Source organism: Equus quagga, chromosome 5, assembly GCF_021613505.1.
Source record: "Equus quagga isolate Etosha38 chromosome 5, UCLA_HA_Equagga_1.0, whole genome shotgun sequence".
NCBI classification, from domain to species: Eukaryota; Metazoa; Chordata; class Mammalia; order Perissodactyla; family Equidae; genus Equus; species Equus quagga.
The window spans coordinates 118,926,506-118,945,550 of NC_060271.1; the positions used below are offsets into that span (position 1 = coordinate 118,926,506).

Genomic DNA, 19,045 nt, shown 5'->3' on the forward strand with positions numbered 1-19,045 from the left:
CTCTCTCTCTCTCTCTCTGAGATGCATGCCCATGCTGTCTCCCTCTCCCTGAGATGCATGCCCATGCTGTCTCTCTCTCTCTGAGAAGCATGCTCATGCTGTCTCTCTCTCTCTGAGATGCATGCCCATGCTGTCGCTCTCTCTCTCTCCCTGAGATGCATGCCCATGCTGTCTCTCTCTCTCTGTGATGCATGGCCATGCTGTCTCTCTCTCTCTCTCCCTGAGATGCATGCCCATGCTGTCTCTTTCTCTCTGAGAGGCATGCCCATGCTTCCTTGGTTTTGATGCCATTATTGGCTCGTGTATTCTGTCTTCCACCCTCACCAACCTGCTCTCCTGGCTCCTCTCTTACTTACCAACCCTCATCTAAGTCCCCAAGCCTCTTCCTGGGGCCCTTTCTCCCCCTAACAAAGCAAAAACAATAATAAAGGAGGTGAGAAGGGTGCTGAAAGAAAGAGGCTCCAACCAGAAATGAGAGCTCCCAGTTGTTGACTGCCCTGGGACCAGAGAAGGCATGTCCCCCCAGTCCAGGCCTGTCTTCTACACTCCCCTCTTCTTCCCAAACTACTGTGAGAGTCTGTGAGCTATGGTGAGCTCTGCAAAGAAAGACTTGTATTCTCCCGAATATTTAGAATATTCTACGGACAGCAGCGTGGGTAGGAGGGCGAGTCTGCACTCTGGAGCTGGAATACCTAGGTTCAAGTCCCAGCCCTACCACGTAACTGTGTAGCCATCCCTGGGCTGTCCACTAAACCTCTCAACGCTCTAGTTTTCTCATTTCTAAATTGAGAATCATAATCCCTAACTCATAGAGTTTGGGGAAGATTAATTCAAATTAATACATAAAAGTACTTAGAATACTGCTTGGCACATAGTAGTGCCCAATGAATGGAAGCTAAAAGAATAGCAATTGTATTATTCAGAACACATTTAAGGCTGAAACACGTAGACAGTCAGAAGTTACAAAGAGCTGAATAAAAAAGATGACATCTAGCTCAGGATTCATTCATTCAACAAGGTTTTTTGAGTGCCTATTCTGTACCAGGCAGGGTTCTACGCCCTAAAGATGCAGTAGGGCACAAGAGAAATGAGTTCTCTGCTTTCACGGAGCTGATGGTCTGGTGGGGAGCACAGACAACAGACATATTGGCTTGTGGTAAATGGCTGTGCAGTGAATTAAAATAAGGCACATGAATGACTGTGACCAGACGGCCTCCCTGGGCTGTGAAGGCAGGAACGGCCTCTCCCAGAGGAAACTCTCAGAAGACTCACATTCATCTGTGGGAGGAGAAATAATATCCACAGCTGTGAAGCAGGCAAGAGCCTCAGCTAGTCCCAGCTCACGGCAAACCAGGAAAGCAGCTGAGAGCAGAGCCCGTGGCAACTTCAAAGTGAGGGATCAGAACACACAAACTCTCATTTGGACCAGTCTTTATACTCTACAAACTGGTATAGAGCAGATTAAGGGGACTATATTTTCAAAAGGAAAAATCTAATTTAGATCAATATTTATGAAATAGCTCCTGTTTTAGGAGGAACTTAGAGAGGAATTTCTCTCAGGTCTTAGCATCTCAAAAAGCTGTATTTGTCCTAGGCAATTGCATTTAAAAATTTTTTTTATAGATGCTATGAATCTTGCAAATGTCTTTGCCTTTCTTTTTTGGCCTATAGGAAGCTCAAACCCGAATTTGTGACAGGGCCTGCTGGTGTGCATTGTTTTTCCTGAAACGACTTAGTTCCTGGCTTTATTTTTTCTGTTTTACTCTTAGATTTTCTTTGCTTTTTTTAAAGATTGGCCCTGAGCTAACATCTGTTGCCAATCTTTTTATTTTCTTCTTCTCCCCAAAGCCCCCCAGTACAGAGCCGTATATTCTAGTTGTAGGTCCTTCTAGTTCTGCTGTGTGGGACGCTGCCCCAGCGTGGCTTGATGTGTGGTGCTAGGTCGGCACCCAGGATCCGAACTAGCGAAACCCTGGGCCACCGCAGTGGAGCACGCAAACTTAACCACTCAGCCATGGGGCTGGCCCCAGATTTTCTTTGCTTCAATCTCTTTATTTGTTGTAGCACAGGTATGTGTGTGTGTAAAATATATGCCCCGAATCCTCTTTAGAACAAGTTAGATTACAATAAATTTACAGCTTTAGGTAATTTAGCACCTATTTAAAAATAAATTATTTTCTACATCTGCTTATATAATCCACATTTTCTGTACCATGGGCATGTTTTTCTAAAAGAGTTTCAATTCACCTTAGTCCCCCACCCCCACCCCTCCCGCCCACCCAGTCCTACTGCTTTTTTTTAAAGGGGCAAACCCCTTCCACTGCACATGCACAACTGCAACTGGTCCAAAGCTTTCCCTCTCCTTAGGCTACCGCCTGGGGCTGCAGCGACTATCTCCTCTGCTTTTCTTCATTTTTGCGTCATCCCTCTACCCATTCTGCACCCAGCTTCATTTCCCTAAAACACCAATTGAGCAAATCAGGCCTTTGACGGTTTAAAGCCTTCAACAGCTCCTACTGCTCACAGGGGTAACTGAAGACTCCTTATCCTGACATCATCTCCTTCTCCATCACATAATTCTCCAGGTAGCTCCCCTGACTCTCCCTGGACAGGTCTTCTCTTTCCCCACCTCCGTGCACTGACTCATACTGGCGCCTCCCCCTCCCCATCCAGCCCCCAGACCCCAGCACAACGCCTGCTCTCCTCTGAAGCCCCCCCAAACGGCTCTGCCTCGCAGTGGTTTCCCCCACTTCAAGATGTTGCCAGCTGACCATTTGATGAATTGCTCCATTCCACACTGCAAAACTGCAATTTTATGGAACCTGTCTTTGTATTATTTAATTTTGTGCACGTTTTACAACCTGTTTGCCCACTGACATTGTAATCTTCTTGATGGAAAGGACTTTATATATTGTTGTATCCCCTGTGATGCCCTATGGAGTATCACATATAGCTGGCATGCCACAAATACATAATAGTTTATGTCTATTTCCCTTCAAAACACAAAGTGTAAAGCAGATGACAGGCAAATACTTAATACCCTCAATAAACAAAGCAATCAGACTCATATGACAATTCACTAAAATGCAAGTGGTTAAAAAACATAGGAAGGGTTTAATTTTACTGGTAATAAAGGATACAAGTAGGGGCCGGCACCGTGGCCTAGTGGCTAAGTTGAGCATGCTCTGCTTTGGTGGTGTGGGTTTGGTTCCTGGGCGCAGACCTACACCACTCGTCAGCAGCCATAATGTGGTGGTGACCCCCATACCAAAATAAAGGAAGACTGGCACAGATGTTAGCTCAGGGCCAATCCTCCTCACAAAAAAAAAAGAAAAAGAACACAAGTAAAAATTATATAACTTTCCTGTTAAATTAGCAAAGATTAGGAAAAAAATCTCAATATTTAATGCTTTTGATAGGCACTCATATCTGCTAGTGGGAATGTAATTAACACAAATTGAAAACAATTTGACAATATGTAACAAATCTTTAAAATGTTCATATACCTTGATCAACCCATTTGGAGGGCTATAGCCGAGGGAAATACTCCAAAATTCAGAGAAAACTTTGGGCACCAGGTCTCCCCAAGGTTATAATAGCGAATCTTTATGAACAACGTAAAAATACCATAAGAAAATCATACCTCTATCCAGTGGACTGTTACACAGCCATTAAAAATGGCAGCCAACAAGTTTTTATTAACTTGAGGGGAATGCTTATATTCTAAAGTTAGGTCGAAAGAACACAAAATGAATAATTCCAACCACATAAACAAATGCACAGAAGGAAAGATATCAAAACAGGAAAAGTAGTTAGACTTATTTATAGTTTACTGTGTTTTCCAGAAAAAAAAAAAGAAAGATGCTTTTTAAATTAGATTTTCCTTTTCTTTGGTACAAGGAATAATATCACAAGCACTGTTATTAAACTTACGGGACATCAGTTTTTGTTTATTTTCATTTTTTTATTAAGAAACAGAGGAGAGAGAGAGTTGAGGGAAGGGGAAAGCGGAAACAGCTCTCTTATCCTAATTAAGCTCGGCCTCAAGAGGGGTGCTGTCATTTTTGTAGAGCCAGGAAACAGGCTCAGGTCCGGGACTACCTGAGGGGCACAGCCAGGCTCAGACCCAGGCTGCGGGGCTCTCGGATGCTCCTTCACCATCACACCCAGGGAAACAGGCTAGGATTGGGCGAGAAAGACAAAGGAAAGGGCAAAGCAGGAACACAAAATCCTAGGGGTAATTTACATAATTATAGAAAAGGTTGGTTTTAGTGGGTAGGATGGTAGATGGTTTTTTCCCGCCTCTCTTTTCCAGATTTCTATAAGGAGATATTAACTTTTTATTTTTATTTATGTGCAAGTAAAAAACTACAACCATTTCAATTCACTGGACTATGACCATCAAGAGAGAAAAAAGGCACGCTACTCGCCCTGTCCCCCTCCTAAGGGGAATAAAGGAGTTGGCAGAGGGGGTGAGGGGAAGCATGCCACACAGCTCCCACTTGAACGAGCCATACACTGCACGATGGGGCTGCAGGAGCCTCAAGATTTGGGGGAGGAGGTTGGAGCGTGTGTGAGTGTGTGTGTGTGTGTGTGTGTGTGTGTGTTGGGAGGAGCAGCAGGAGCTATGGAACCTACTGCAAAGGCACCTCAGGGGGAGTCAGCCCCATCTTGCAGTTTCCCCACACCATCCACAACACACACACACACACGCACGCACGCACGTGCTCTGTAAGGCACATTTACAAAAACTTGTGCGCCATTGCTATTTTCCCTCCTGTCCGCATTCTCAACCACAAAGCATGAAGACAGGTGTGCGCGAGGATGGGGCAGCACCTGGAGGGGAGGAGGGGTTCCTTCGAGCAGCTTCTGTTTTGATGGGATCAGGCTACACAGACTGTGGTTCTGGGGAAATGCTTTCCAAGTGCTCTTCATGGGCAGCTGCCCTAATTCTGGAGGGTAGCGCGTCTTAGAGAGCTCTGCCTCACCTCGGTGGGTAAGTGGGATGCTCCTAGGCAGCACCACCATGCTCCATCCCAGGAGAGGGGAATAGAGAAACTTTTAATTCTAACACAAAGAAGAACTAATGGGAATCCATTTTTGCAGAGAATTTGCCCGCAATCTCGCTATCCCAGTAGAAAATGCTTTTATTTTTCCAGGTCCCTTGTCAATCTGTGTTCGTAGGTATAAACAAGACTGTAGGAAGTCACTTGTGTCCTTTTGGAGAGCCAGTTCCAGAAAGTGACTGGGATTTAGGAAAAAGTGAGTGGTGAGGAGGCAGCTGGGGTGAGTTTGGTGAAGGGAAAGAGAAAGTAGTTCAGTGGCTTGAGTGGCTAGCTAGGTCAAGGTGATCTGCATGTTTAAGCTGGAGTGGGAAGTGATGCAAACAGGCATCTTCAGGAGCTGGCAGACAGGAAGAGAGGAGGCTAAAGGCCCAAGAGGACCTGAAGTGTCCAGGCTCTTGAGCAATCTGTCTTGTGTGTGCAGAACTCTTATGACGCATTGTCACATCTAGGGCCCAGCTCTGATGCTCACAACAGACCTGGGGAGGCTAGATGGGCGTCTCATCACTTTATCTAGGATATAGTTCAGAGATATGACCCCATTTGCCTAAGGTCGCATAGCTGTGAACTGGCTCTTGGATTGAGATGGACTGACCCAAGGTCTAGGATTCTTTCTGGCCCAGAGAGCACTGTGGCCTCTAGCAAAGACAGGGGGCGCTTATTCTCCCACAGATAGAAGGAAGAAGATGGAAGAGACTGAGGCCACAGGAAGACTGAGTTGTTGGAGGCAGAGGTAAAGTGAGGAGGGGAGAAGAGGGGAAATGAAGATCTGTCCAGGATGGCCAAGCAGCTGAGAGGTGGCAATGGGAGTTAGATTATACAAATTCACAATCATCAAGTGGCCAAGGTGGACAGTCAAGGAACATCTTTACCTAAAGCTCTTAGGTAACTTTTGGCTCTACACAGGGCCTTACTGCCCATCAGTTAATAAAATCTCTGGTGGCATTTTCCTAACAGGCATTTACCCAAGGCATCAGGGGGAGCTAGGAGGCCCCAGTTTTCATTTTGCCACATTCCATCTAACTGTGTCATCTTGGATAAATCACTTGGAAAATAAGAACCAAATATAAGAAGTCTATGATGCTATGCCTTCCCAACCTCCCTATCTACGTCTCTTTTCATCCCTCTGTTGACTCTGGGGAGAGACTGATTGCAAGTATCACTTGGACCCTTTCTTTTCATGAAAGTCAAGAAAATCCTAAAATCCAGGCCAATGAGCCCCCACCTTGGAGAGTGAGCTGCCTCTCACACTCCTAAGACATGGCTTTGCACTAAGCAAGACTCAATAATAATCTCCCAACCAGCATTGGCATGACTTCCCTTTGCTGCAGGCAACTGCCCAGAGGATTCCTTCATTATAATCTTTCTATGAATGATTCAGGGGTAATTACCATCTCTGTTTGCATCTGGAGGAATAAAAACATAATGTAAAAGAGAAATGAAAATCCTCGGTTATCTGAAAATAGTACCCAGACACGTTGGCTTCTGGGTTCACCATTCTGGACCATCCAACTCTTCCCTGACTTGCTTCATACAATAGAGTAGACTGGCACCCTCAACGCTCAGGTGTCCTGGGATCAGTTATCAAACTGTCTTGGACTGAATGCCATGAGGTGGCCCAGCAGAACCAGGGTTCCTAATTCTTAGCCATCCTGATGGGCCTTGTCCTAACTCCTTCCCCACTGCAGGTGCCCTGCAGTCACATGCTTTTGTCAAGTGATCTGCAGCTTCAGGCTGCTCCAGCTCTGCAGAAGAGAATAGGGGGAAAAACTGAGAGAGTAAGAAAATATAGCTCTCTCCTGGGGACCTCACAATCTCCTAGCTTATGAAACACAACTGCCGGTTACCTTCCCCCAGAATCCCCACTGGCCAGCAGAACAGGCTCTGAGGTCAACCTCTCCTCCCACCCTACTCCCCATTGGGTCCATCCAAGAGATATAATACTTGCAGAGGGGACCTGCTGATGTCTTGACCTGCTTCAGAAATGTGGACGTGTTACCCACTGGGCAGGGAAGGAGGCTGCTGAAAACGTTGAGTGTCTCTCTCTCAATAGTGAGGCCCACCAATTGCTAAGCCTTTGCACCATGCTCTCAGCTTCCTCTGCCTCCAACAAACTTTGTGACTCACAGTCTGTTTGCAGAATGAGGCAGCTGAGCAGCCTCAGTGATGGGTTAAATTGGGAACATGCTCTTCTCCCTACATCCACCCCTCAGGTGCCACCTGAGCCCTACCTGGTGATGGGGGTGGGAGGTGAGCATAGCTCCAGTTCTTTTGCTCTCCCTAGAAGAGCTGTCAGAACCTGGGTTCTGATGGACTTCTGTCCATTGGGATCATTTCTCTTTCTCCCTCCCTCTCTCTCTCTCTCTCTCACACACACACACACACACACACACACACACACACACCCAGCAGCCCAGAAGGTCTGGAGGCTCTGTAATGCAGTTGATTTCTAGACTGGTCTGGGTCTCCAGTACTCCACTCATTAGAGCTGCAATGTGCGACCCAAAGTGCTCTCTTTTCTTCATCCACACTGCCTCCAAAACCAGAGGAATTCCTGGCAAATTTTAAAGCAGAACAGTGCCTCATGAGGGTCTGGTTAACTGTTGCACATCAGTTGAGGGTTGGCCCTGGAAAGGGGGAAGAGAGGTCAGAGGACAGCCAGAAGGTGGCTACCCAGAGCTGCATGGGCACCCTCAGCAGCGTCTCCTCCCTTCATGACTGCGAAGGACAAATCTGGAAGTTAGGGAACCTGGGTGCCACCGGCAGCAGGGGCAGGCAGAGGCCACGTCCATCCAGGGGCGGCGAGATGAGTCTCCCAGGACTGGCTCGCTCCCCAGCCCTCTGCACCGCCGGCGCCGCCTCCCACAGCCTAGGAGCCGGGCGTGAGGCAGGCAGCGAGCGTCGCCCCGCAATCCCGGACCGGCTTCCCGCATAAAACTCCCCAGCACAACCCGCTTTTGTCAATTCTGCAAACGCTGTCACACGACCACCTCCATCAACGCCCCCGTCTGCTCGGCTCCAGGGGAGACCCGCTTTCCCCGGAACCCTGCCGCTCAGGATCACCCAGCCCCCCGCCCCCCGATGGACCACCGCCCACCCGCCCCAACGCCAGCAAACCACCAGCCCAAAGGGTCTCCGAGATCCCCAGGGTCCCCGGCCCTAGGCATCTTTGTCCTTTCAGCACAGACGCGCGCACACAGAGCGACAAGAGCCCAGTCAGGCACCGAGTCCGCGCCCCCTGGCCTCGCCGGGGCCCCGCAGGGGGACAATGGTCCGCGTCCTGCAAGTTTGCGAGCCGGAGGCAGAGCCCTCCTTACCGTACATCTCGGCGGGGCCAGCGGCTCCCGGGAGGCTGCGTCGCCGCGTCGCCTGCAGCCAGCCCCCGGCGGCGCCTGCCTTTCATTCACGGCCGGCGCGGTGGATGGCGGCTGCCGGCGAGGCCGGGGCGGGGCGGGGCGGGAGCGAGGGCCGGACGCGGGAGGGCCGGAGCCAGCACCGAGAGCCCATTCAGGGGCCGGGGCTGAGTGCGGCCGGGCCCCGCTCGGGTTTCTGGGCAGGGCTGCGCCGAGAGGGGAGGTGGCTATGCTAATGCAGACGGCCCTCCCTCCCGTCTCCGCCACTGCCGGGCGGCCCCGGCCCGCGCCCCGCCCTGCCCCGCCCCTCCCCAGGCAAACACCCTTGCTCCGCCCACCCCGGCGCCCGCCCCCTCGGAGAAACCCAAATCCCAAAATGCGCCTTTTCCCAGGTTGTCGCCCCAAGGTCCTGGGCGGCGGGTTTTCCGGCTGCAGCGTTCCCCGGGGTAGTCACCCATCCGAACTCCTTGCTCCTGTCGGAATGCTCAGGCCCACAGCTGAGATCTCCCCGAACCCGTGGGCCCCGAGGGTCAGCAGGGGCGCTGGAAACTGCAGGTACACCCACTCCCCTAAATTTGTCCAGGGTGCATCGGCTGAGCCAGGAGGCGCAAGGAAGAGGAATTGGAGAACAACCCTCCGCCCTCCCTTGGCGCCCTAAGTCTCGTTCTCTAATTAAGCCCTTAGCTGTGGCCCTCCCAGACCCTCTGGCCAGGTGTCTGCTGCCAAAGAGCGTCCTTCCTGCGCCAGGTACGCGGGAAACGCACCGCACCTCGCCGCGCAAGTGCGGCAGGAAGTCAGCTTGCTTTCCCTTTCCCAGGTTTATACGTGTAGTTCACCAGCTTTGCGGCCAGCATGCTCTCCACCTGTACCCCAGGGCCGCCTGTTCCACCTTCTGTGACCGCGTGGGAAACAGATCCAGAGGGGCAGAAGGCTCACGACCCACACCCTGAAGACATCCCCAAGCCCAGCTCAGGATTTCCCTAAGGCTTCTCACCCAGCCTCCTCCATGTCTCACACATTCACCTGTCCTGTTAATATCTATTCTCTAGTTTTTCCTCTTACCCTGTGGTTAAGGTTTTTTGTCCTCAAAATATTCTGCTAGTGGAAGTTAGGGGATTTGATGTCTCCCATTGTACGGAAAAGGAAACTGACGCCGTGAGAGGTTAATTTGTACTCTTTTTCCTAGATACACTGAGCCATGTGTCTGCAGGCCAGTCATCTGCCGGCTCTGCAGCGCTTCCTGCAGCGCTGTTGGGAAATTTATATGAAACCTACATGAAAGTACACAGTGGGCACTCACAGATTTATTTTCATTCCTTCCTTCCTCACACAAGGCAGGGATAGAGCCAGAGAGAGAATCCAGGTTGCTGGACTCTTGGAACAGTGCTCTCTTTTTGTATCCCAAACCAATGCTTCCTATTTCTTGCTGTTTCCACGTTTTGGTCCTGTTTCTTTACCTCTCTCAGCAGCACGTGCAAACCTTGGAGGCGCCCTGGGAAACTCTGGGAGGGCTCCTGGAGCTCACGTTTAGTCTAGGCCATCACACGACTCACAAAGTGGCTCTGTCTCTATTCTCTAGTTCTAGGACCAGGCCAGGTGGCTTTGAGATCTGCTGAGAGTCATACCTGCACCAGGGCAGAAGGGAGAATTTGGAGCCTAGCTTGGTCTGGACATCTGGAGATACTCCCAGCCCACAGTTCTGTTCAACACAAAATATGCTCATTAAACACTGCTGTCTGCAGCACAGTGGGAAATGCAGTGTCTGTCTTCACAGAGTGAAATGTCTAGCAGGGAGTACAAGACAAATACTGACAAAAACATTGCGTGACGAGGAACAAGGCGGTAAATTGTGCATGAGAGGCACAGACCTCTATTTAGACATTCAGAGGGCTGATAGGTTAATTCATTCTTTTTATCAAATATTTATTGATCACTCCCTATTATGTGCTAGACACTGTGAAAAGTACTCAGGAGAGGGGAGACATGCAAAAATTTTAATAAAATCTAATAATTATGACAGCAGAGGCCCATAGAAGGAAAAGGGTAGAGCTTCATGAAGAAAAAACATTCAGGATGGGCTTTGAAGAATGGGCAGAAGTTCTAGACATGGAGATAGTGTAAATAATTCCAGCCGGAGGGATTACAATTTGCAAAGGTTGGGATAGTAGAGGATAGAGTATGTGAGGCACAGCGTGGAACCCGCCTGGCTGGAGCAGAGCCAAGGAGGGGAGCAGAAGTAGAAAGGAGGCTGGATGGGTCATCTGGGGCCATGTGGGAGGGCCTTGAATGCCCAACCCAAAGTCTTTCTTTTGTGTTCAATCTGGGGTTGCCAGATTTTGCAAATAAAATGCAGGATGACCTATTAGATTTGGATTTCAAATAAATACGGAATAATTTTTAGGTATGTCCCATGCAACATTTGTGAGATACTTATACTAAAAAAAATGTTTATTGTTTATTCAAAATTCAGATTCAGCCTCTGTTTTATGTAGCAGCTTTAGTTAGATTGTCCCTTGGAGGGTGCTCCTGGATCCTCATGGCTGAACCAGGCCTGGAGTAGCCCTCCTCACCCCAATCTCTGTGCCCAAATAGATCCCAGTGGTATGTGGCTCCTAAGGGCACAGAGGTGGGGTCACTCTGGCCAGTCTGTACCCTTTGGCATGGGTGCTTTGGCCAGAGGGCTGAGGGTCCTCTGGGCCCTGTGTGTTCAGTGGTGAAGGAATCGGCCCATACCCAGCTTCTCTGAGGCGTAGTCAAGATGTTTGGATGAAATTTGTGCAGAAAATGGTGCTGTCAAGGTCTAAGGTACTGGTGCTTCTCCCATATGAGGAGGCCGAGACTTGGGGGGAACACAATCTTCTGGCTCACAGTTTAAAAGAAAAGAGCAGAACCCAAGGATCCCAATATCTAGAATAGTGTGCTCATGAAGAGACACTGAGCAAATTTCAACTATTTAGGTGAACCATGGAAAGGAGGGAAAGTCGGAATTGAGATTCCTATCCTACCTAGGTTCTTACTTTATCTGCAGAAACCTACAACACGGTGATGGGGAGTGACAGGAAGGAAAGTGGAGAAGAAATAACACTTACTGCGTGCCCACTGTGCCACGCATTTTACATGGGTTCTCTCATGTGACGCTCTCAGAAACCTTGCAAGGTCAATACCATCTCAGTAGTGCCCCCTTATCCGTGGTTTCGCTTTCTGTGGTTTCAGTTACGTGCAGTCAACTGTGGTCTGAAAATATTAAATGGAAAATTCCAAAAGTAAACAATTCGTAACTTTTAAATTGTGCACCATTCTGAGTAGCATGATGAAATCTCGCGCTGTCTGCTCCTTCCCGCCCAGGATGTAAATGTCCCTTTTCCCAGCGTATCTACACTCTATAGACTACCCAGCGTTAGTCACTTAGTAGCTGTCTCAGTTATCAGATTGGCTGTCTGGGTACCACAGTGCTTGGGTTCAAGTAATCCTTATTTTGCTTAATAATGGCCCCAAAGCGCAAGAGTAGTGATGCTGGCAATTCAGATATGCCAGAGAAAAGCCATAAAGTGCTTCCTTTAAGTAAAAAGGTGACAGTTCCCAACTTAATAAGGAAAGAAAATACATCGTGTGCTGAGATTGCTAAAATCTACAGTAACTTTTATTACAGTCTATTCTATTTTATTAGTTATTGTTGTAAATCTCTTACTGTGCCTAATTTATGAATTAAACTTTATGATAGATATGTATGTATATGGAAAAACATAGGGTACATAGGGTTTGGTTCTATCCATGGGTTCAGGCATCCACTGGCGGTCTTGGAATGTATCCCCAGCAGATAAGGGGGAACCACTGTATTCCCATTTTACAACTGGGAAACTGAGGCCCAGAGAGATGAGATAACTCTCTAGTAAATAGCTGAGCAGGAATTCAAGCCTAGGAGACTCTGCCCAAGACCCTTTCCTCTCCACCACACCATGACGCCTTGTAGTCCACTCATGTGCACATAACGACTGTGCTAAATCGAGCAGTTCTTCCTAACAGTCTGAAAGCCCACGCCCCCTTCCTTCCTTTATCTGCATTTGCTCCTCCTCCCCATCTGTGTTTCGCTTCCCCGTTACCTGAGTTTGGAGGGTAGAGATTGGAGAAGGTCTCAGGCTATCCAGACCAAAGCAGGCGCTCTAATTTCCACCCCCTCCTAGGCCATCAGCAGTGGACCCCCCGTGGCATTGGCCGCCTCCAGAACCTGGAGCCTCCTGAGACAGGTTGGGTCAGGCCAGAGGAACTGTGCCTTAGGAAACGTTACTATCCTTTAGCCAAAGTGAGCCGTCACCCTGAACAACGTCCTTTCCTGCAGCAGCTCAAATGATCTCCTCTGCTATGAGCAAGCACCACAATTTCCAGAGTTTCCATATGAACCAGAGGCTGAATTTCCCTGCATTACAGAGAAAAGGAGGCTTAGAAGTAGGAAGCAATCTACAACCATCGCATGAAACCCAAGACTCTCCGTCGCCTCCAGACTCCAGTATCCACGGCATACCACCAGGCCTGCCCTTTAGTGCACAAGTCTGCCTTCCTGATGCTCCAGACCCGAACAGCCCCGCCAGCTCCACTGTCTCTGTAGGAAAGCCTCTAACCTCCTCATCAGGCACATGACTGCAGCAGCTCTTGCTCAGGGCACCAGCCTGAGGCAGCCAACAGCTTTAAAGGGCCTTCCAAACGGAAGGAAGAGGGAAGAAGACGGCGGCCCCAGGAGATTCAGCTTCAGGGGAAAAAAATCATGAGACCTAGAGAAGGGCTGAGGGAGAAGCAGAGGGGAGACTGTGCCCCTAAGATTGTCACGTAGCTGGTTATCTGTGAAGCCCGAAATAGAACTCAGGATTCCTGACTCCAGGCCAGGTGACTTGAACCCTGGCACTACTCCCTTAAAGCAGGTACCTTGACCTACTTCTAGGAAGCTGCAGGGAAAGAACAGCCTATAAAAACAATACCCAAGTATAGGAGCGGTGAGTATCCAAGAGCTGAGGAATGCATCTCCACAACACAGAAAACAGCTCAGGAGCCGGGTCAGTAGGACGTGCTCCTGGCAAGGTTCCTGGGTGCTGCCGTGGGCTGCAGGAGAGACGCAGGGGCCGCAGAGAGGCCGGCTGCCCTGAGACCAGGGCCTGAGCGTCTGAGGAGGAGAAGGCTGGGGCAGACAGATTTTACCCCCTCTAAACCAGGTTTTACCAGAGAGGGAGGGAAGTTTGAGGTACTGATTATTGACCTGTTAAGGGTTAAAAGAACTAAGCAAGTCCTCTCAGCCACCATCCTCTTCACTGCCTTTGGTTTACCCTGTGTTCACCCTCCGGAGAGGGGGCAGGCTCCCTTCGTTAGCCGCTGCTCCCTATGGTCCCTGGAGAAGAGGCTCCTTTTCCACACGAAGCTCATATCCATGTCCACTAGCTTCTAGTAAAAAGCTCAGGCATTGCCACACCCTTTGCCCAGACTCTTCTGTCTTTTCACTCTCTCCTTTCCCCAGCTGTTGGGTGGCACCTGTTCCCCACCCCTTGCCTCCCATCTCCAGCCTGTGTGATACTTGCCCCACTGGGAGACCGGAATCCACGCGCACTCTGAAGGACTTGAAGGCCCATGGCGTCATATTCATCTGTTGATAGGCATGACTTAGAAGAGGAGACGTGGGAAGTGGGTAGCTGGTCAGATAGGTGATCTCAGAAGGTCAGATCTGGATTTTCAGGCCATGGCTAAGGAGACCTGCATCGCATCCTGCCAGAAGGAACAGCCTGCCCAGAGGCTGGCCAACCTGATCAAAGAGTTTAAATGAAATTGAGGAGAAGGAGAAAAACACCTCCAGAAAAATGCAAACCTGGCTACTATGAAGAATACAGAAAGGACATGTGAGATGCTGAACCCTAAGACCTGAAAATGCTGGTGCTGGTGGACTTCAATGAGGCCAGATGCCAAGTCTCCAAGGACGTTACTTTGGCTCACCTGAGTCAAACCCTGGCTCCTCGGCCTCATCTATTCATGGCGTCCTGTTGGCTTTGGACCCTGAAACCACCCTTTCTTCTCCCCCAAAGGGTGCTGACTGTTACACTCGCCTCCTCAGCGTTTGGCAGCCCTGCAGTTAGGAATCCCTGGCCATGCCCATTTCCCTCTCCCTGGACTCTGCTCAGCCACAGGACTCCTCTTTGATACTCAGCCCCAGTTCTCAGCTCCTAAATCCCTAGCCCAGTTCTCACTTTTCTGGCTCAGCTCACTTCAGTCTCACGACAGGAGGCTCAGCAATTCTCAGGTGAGAATAATGGAAAAGCTCAGACATCTGTATACCAACATCCTTATGACAAAGAAAGTCAATTTGATTTTAAGCCCATTAGTGCTGATGTCGAGTACTTCAGGACTCACTTGTGCTCTCATTTATGGAAGATGCTTTTATCGAGAGCCTACTACATGCAAGAGATGCTGTTAAACACAGTGGAGAAGGAAATAAGAACATTCTCACCATATAGAAAACTCACAGTCTAGTAGAGAAGATAAGACAGAAAAATGACAGATCAGAAGACAAATAAAAATAGAGTCCTAAGACTTTGACTCTGAAAACTACAAAATGTTCCTGAAAGGAATCAAAGACACAGATAAATGGAAAGACATCTTGTGTTCATGGGCTGGAAGACTGAATATTGTTAAGATGGCCATAGTACCCAAAATGATTTTCAGATTCAGTGCAATCCCTATCAAAATTCCAATGGCATTTTTTTCAGAAAAAACAATCCTAAAATTCATATGGAACCACAAAAGATTCTGAATAGTCAAAGCGATCTTGAGAAGGAACAAACTGGAGACATCACACTTCCTGGTTTCAAACTATATTACAAAGTAATAGTAATCAAAACAGTGTGGTACTGGGGTAAAGGCAGACATATAAGCCAATGGAATAAAATAGAGAGTCCAGAAATAAATCCTCACATGTGTAGTCAAATGATTTTCAACGAGGGTACCAAGCTCGTTCAATGGGGAAAAGACAGTCTCTGCAACAAATAGTGCTGGGAAAACTGGACGTAGTATGCAAAAAATGAAGTTAGACACTTATTTTATACCATATACAAAAATTCACTCAAAATGGATTAAAGACTGAAACTCAAGACCCGAAACCATAGAGCTCGTAGAAGAAAATATAAGGAAAAAGCTCTTTGACGGTGGTCTTAGCAATAGCTTTTTGGATATGACACCAAAAACAGAGATAACAAAAGCAAAAATAAACAAGTGGGACTGTACCAAACTAAAAAGCTTTTTTTTTCTTTTGAGGAAGATTAGCCCTGAGCTAACTGCTGCCAATCCTCCTCTTTTTGCTGAGGAAGGCTGGCCCCGAGCTAACATCCATGCCCATCTTCCTCTACTTTACAAGAGGTGCCATGTCTGCACCTGGGATCCAAACTGGTGAACCCCGGGCCGCCAAAGCAGAACGTGCGCACTTAACCACTGCGCCACCCGGCCGGCCCCTAAAAAGCTTCTTTACAGCAAAGGAAACAATCAACAAAATGAAAAGGCAACCTGCAGAGTGGGAGAAAATATTTATAAACCATATATCTGATAAGAAGTTGATATCCAAATTATATAAGGAACTCATACAACTCAGCAAAAACCCAAATAACCTGATTTTAAAATGGGCAAAGGGTCTGAACAGATATTTTTCCAAAGAAGATATACAAATGGCCTACATGTATGGGAAAAGGTGCTCAGTATCACTAATCATCAAGAAAATGCAAATCAAAACCGTAATAAGATATCACTTCTCATCTATTAGGATGGTTATCATCGAGAAGACAAGAGACAAGTGTTGGCGACGACCCTTGTGCACTGTTGGTGGGAACATAAATTGGTGCAGCCAACATGGAAAACAGCATGAAAGTTACTAAAAAAATTAAAAATAGAATTACCATATGACCCAGCAATCCGACTTCTGGGTATATATACTAAGGAAATGAAATCAGTATTTTGAAGAGATATTTGCACTCCCATGTTCATTGCAGCAATACTCACAATAGCCAAAATAAGGAAACAAGCTGTTTCCATCAATGGATGGATGAATAAAGAAAATGTGGCATGTATATATGTATGTATAAGTACATATATTTTTAATTTTGTGGCCCAATATATGATCTGTCTTGGAGAATATGCTATGTATGCTTGAGGAGATTGGATCCTGGGTAGTCAAAACATCCACTTACACCCTTCTTCCCAAATTTCCAACATAAAAATATTCCCACCTAATATAATGCAACGGTTCCTCCTACAATTAAAAATACACTCATATCCTTCCTAAGAGGAGAAAGTCCTAAGCCTGTCAGTTACTGAATTCAACCCCAAATCTAGGATCTCAGAGTGATAGCCATTGTTTCTCTATTTCATCATGATCTTGTCTCAACATTTGCGTCCTATAAATTAAATTATAAATTTAACCAATAACAACGTACCTATATAAAATAACAGACAAAAGATAGAGACAAAAGTAGAAGGAATTTACTTAAAGTAGATAAAAGTATTGACATACCAGGGAAGGATGCGCAAGTAAAAGTGGATTGGTAGGGGCAATTTCCCTGTCGTTGGGTTAGTGCACAACCTCCGTTCTTGCCACTATGGCCATTTTGTTTGATCCCATTGAGCATGCATTGAGGTAGCTCGGGAAGGACGCTGAAGGACATCTACAGCGCGGGTAATCTGTTTGCCTGGTTAACTGGGTCCATTCCATTAGTTTATTCCACATTCTTCTTCCTCAAATGACTTACCCCAAAGTGAAAACATTATATCTGACTAAGAGGTCATTCTGAATATCTTTTCCCAAGAGCTCCCTCGCAGCGTTGTTCTAAGTCCGTGATCATACAGCCAAAAACCCTGACACTGCCCATGACTCATTGTAAATTCTTACCTCAGGTTATCTCTTCTTTGAGGCAAAATGTACAGTGAAATATGCTGTTTGAAGCTCTGCCTCCTGGGAGGATGGTCCTTCTCTACTGTCTCCAGGACTAGTCTGAGTGGAGTTGGTACTAGATCTGGCGATAGGGAACTCCATATGAGACCATGGAGTTGAGGAAGGGGCCGCAATGCAGCAGGAACTGGCACACTGGAAGTGTGAGCAAACTTCTCAAATAATTTATTGTGCCTTCAGGATGTGCTTGGACTTTTTCTCTTGTATACTACTTTCTAGTATGCTGCTAACCACACCAATTTTATGGCATTGTGGTTCAGATGATACCAAGTTCATGATGGATAGCTCAAGATAGCATTGTCACCAGATGCTCTGTGGTCGACACTTGTTGCTTTTTTAGTAGCAGGCCAAGAAGTGTCTCTTACAAAGACAACAGTTGCTTACTGAAGAGGTCGTGGATTGATGCAAAACCGTAAAGGTCTCCACAGCAATTCTCTTCATCAGGCTTGCCACAAGCTCCGTTCAGCGGCTCAATCTGCCATTGAAAACTCAACCACCATTTGAATACACTGGGTCATTAAGGCCACATATGCTGCAACCTGGAGAATGTTTTCTTTCTTTGGGGCCTACTCAAAACTTGGAAGTCTTTCAGGTGTTTGGTAAGCAGTTTGGAGGAATACACCAAAATGTGGTATATGTTACCTGGAAAGTCCAAAAATTCCCAATACCCATTGGGCCTCTGTCTTAGTGATGGGAGTGAAAGGAGCTACAACTTGTTCTTCATTTTGTGTGAGCTATTCTGACATGACGTAGGCCACTGAGCCTCTAGAAACTTCACTGAGGTGACAGACCATTGTACTTAGAATTTCCCTCCCCCCTACCTTTTAGTATGTGTTTTACCAAGACACTTAGGGCCCCTGATGCTTCTAGGTCGCCAGATCCTATCATCATGCAATCATCAATGTTGTACTCTAGCATGATGTAGAGAGACAATCAATGTCCCATACATTAGAATTGTAGTACAGAGACAGAGAGATGACATAATGCAGAAGAAAATGATGTATTGCTCTGCGATCTCTCTGCAAAGTGAAAGCAACCTTTTTCTCTGGTGTTTTCTAATTACTGGGATAAAAAACATCAGAGCATCAAAGATCAGCTACAGGTACCAGAGGTTATATTGGTTTAATTCAGTAGGGAACCCCATCTGGAACAGCAGATAGAATTGGAGGCATCAACTACTTAAGCTTATGATAATCCTAGGGTACCGAGGACTCCTGTTATTTTCCAGGATCCAGCCATCTTCTTCACTAGGGCAACTAAATAGTTAATGGAAATATAATAGAACTCTGCACCTTGCATCTAACAAGACAATTATTGTGGCAACTGTGTTAATGATTTCCTTGGGGATGTAGTATTGCTTTTGACCGTTATTTTGATCAGTAGGAAATTGCAGGTACTTCCACAAGGCCCTGTTTACGTAATAGGCCTTATTCCACAGGTGAGGCATCTATTTCTGTGATTATGCCAATCTCTGAGAATATCTAGTCCAACCCTATACTCAGGAACTGAGGAAATAACTACAGGATGGACTCAAGGATCCTAGGGGCCACTGTGAAGTCGATTCTGGCCAAGATTCCACTTATGACCTGACTCCCATAGACCCCCCTCTGTGACCAGTGGGCAATAGCAGTATTAAGTATTCTGAAGAATTAGTGTTGGCTCAA

The 19,045-nt window shown here is 47.3% G+C and overlaps 1 protein-coding gene across 2 annotated transcripts in view; it reads right to left on the bottom strand.

The window, feature by feature from the left end:
* Positions 1-8,490, bottom strand: part of EFR3B (EFR3 homolog B) — an 86,681-nt gene extending 78,191 nt beyond the window's left edge. For both annotated transcript variants that reach the window (XR_006888839.1, XM_046663302.1), the window contains exon 1: positions 8,381-8,490. Coding sequence is in view for 1 of the 2 variants with exons in the window: in XM_046663302.1 (XP_046519258.1) it covers positions 8,381-8,387 (7 nt within the window). In the remaining variant the exon portion in view is untranslated. The remainder of the gene's footprint in view (positions 1-8,380) is intronic.
* Between the last annotated feature and the right edge of the window lie 10,555 nt (positions 8,491-19,045).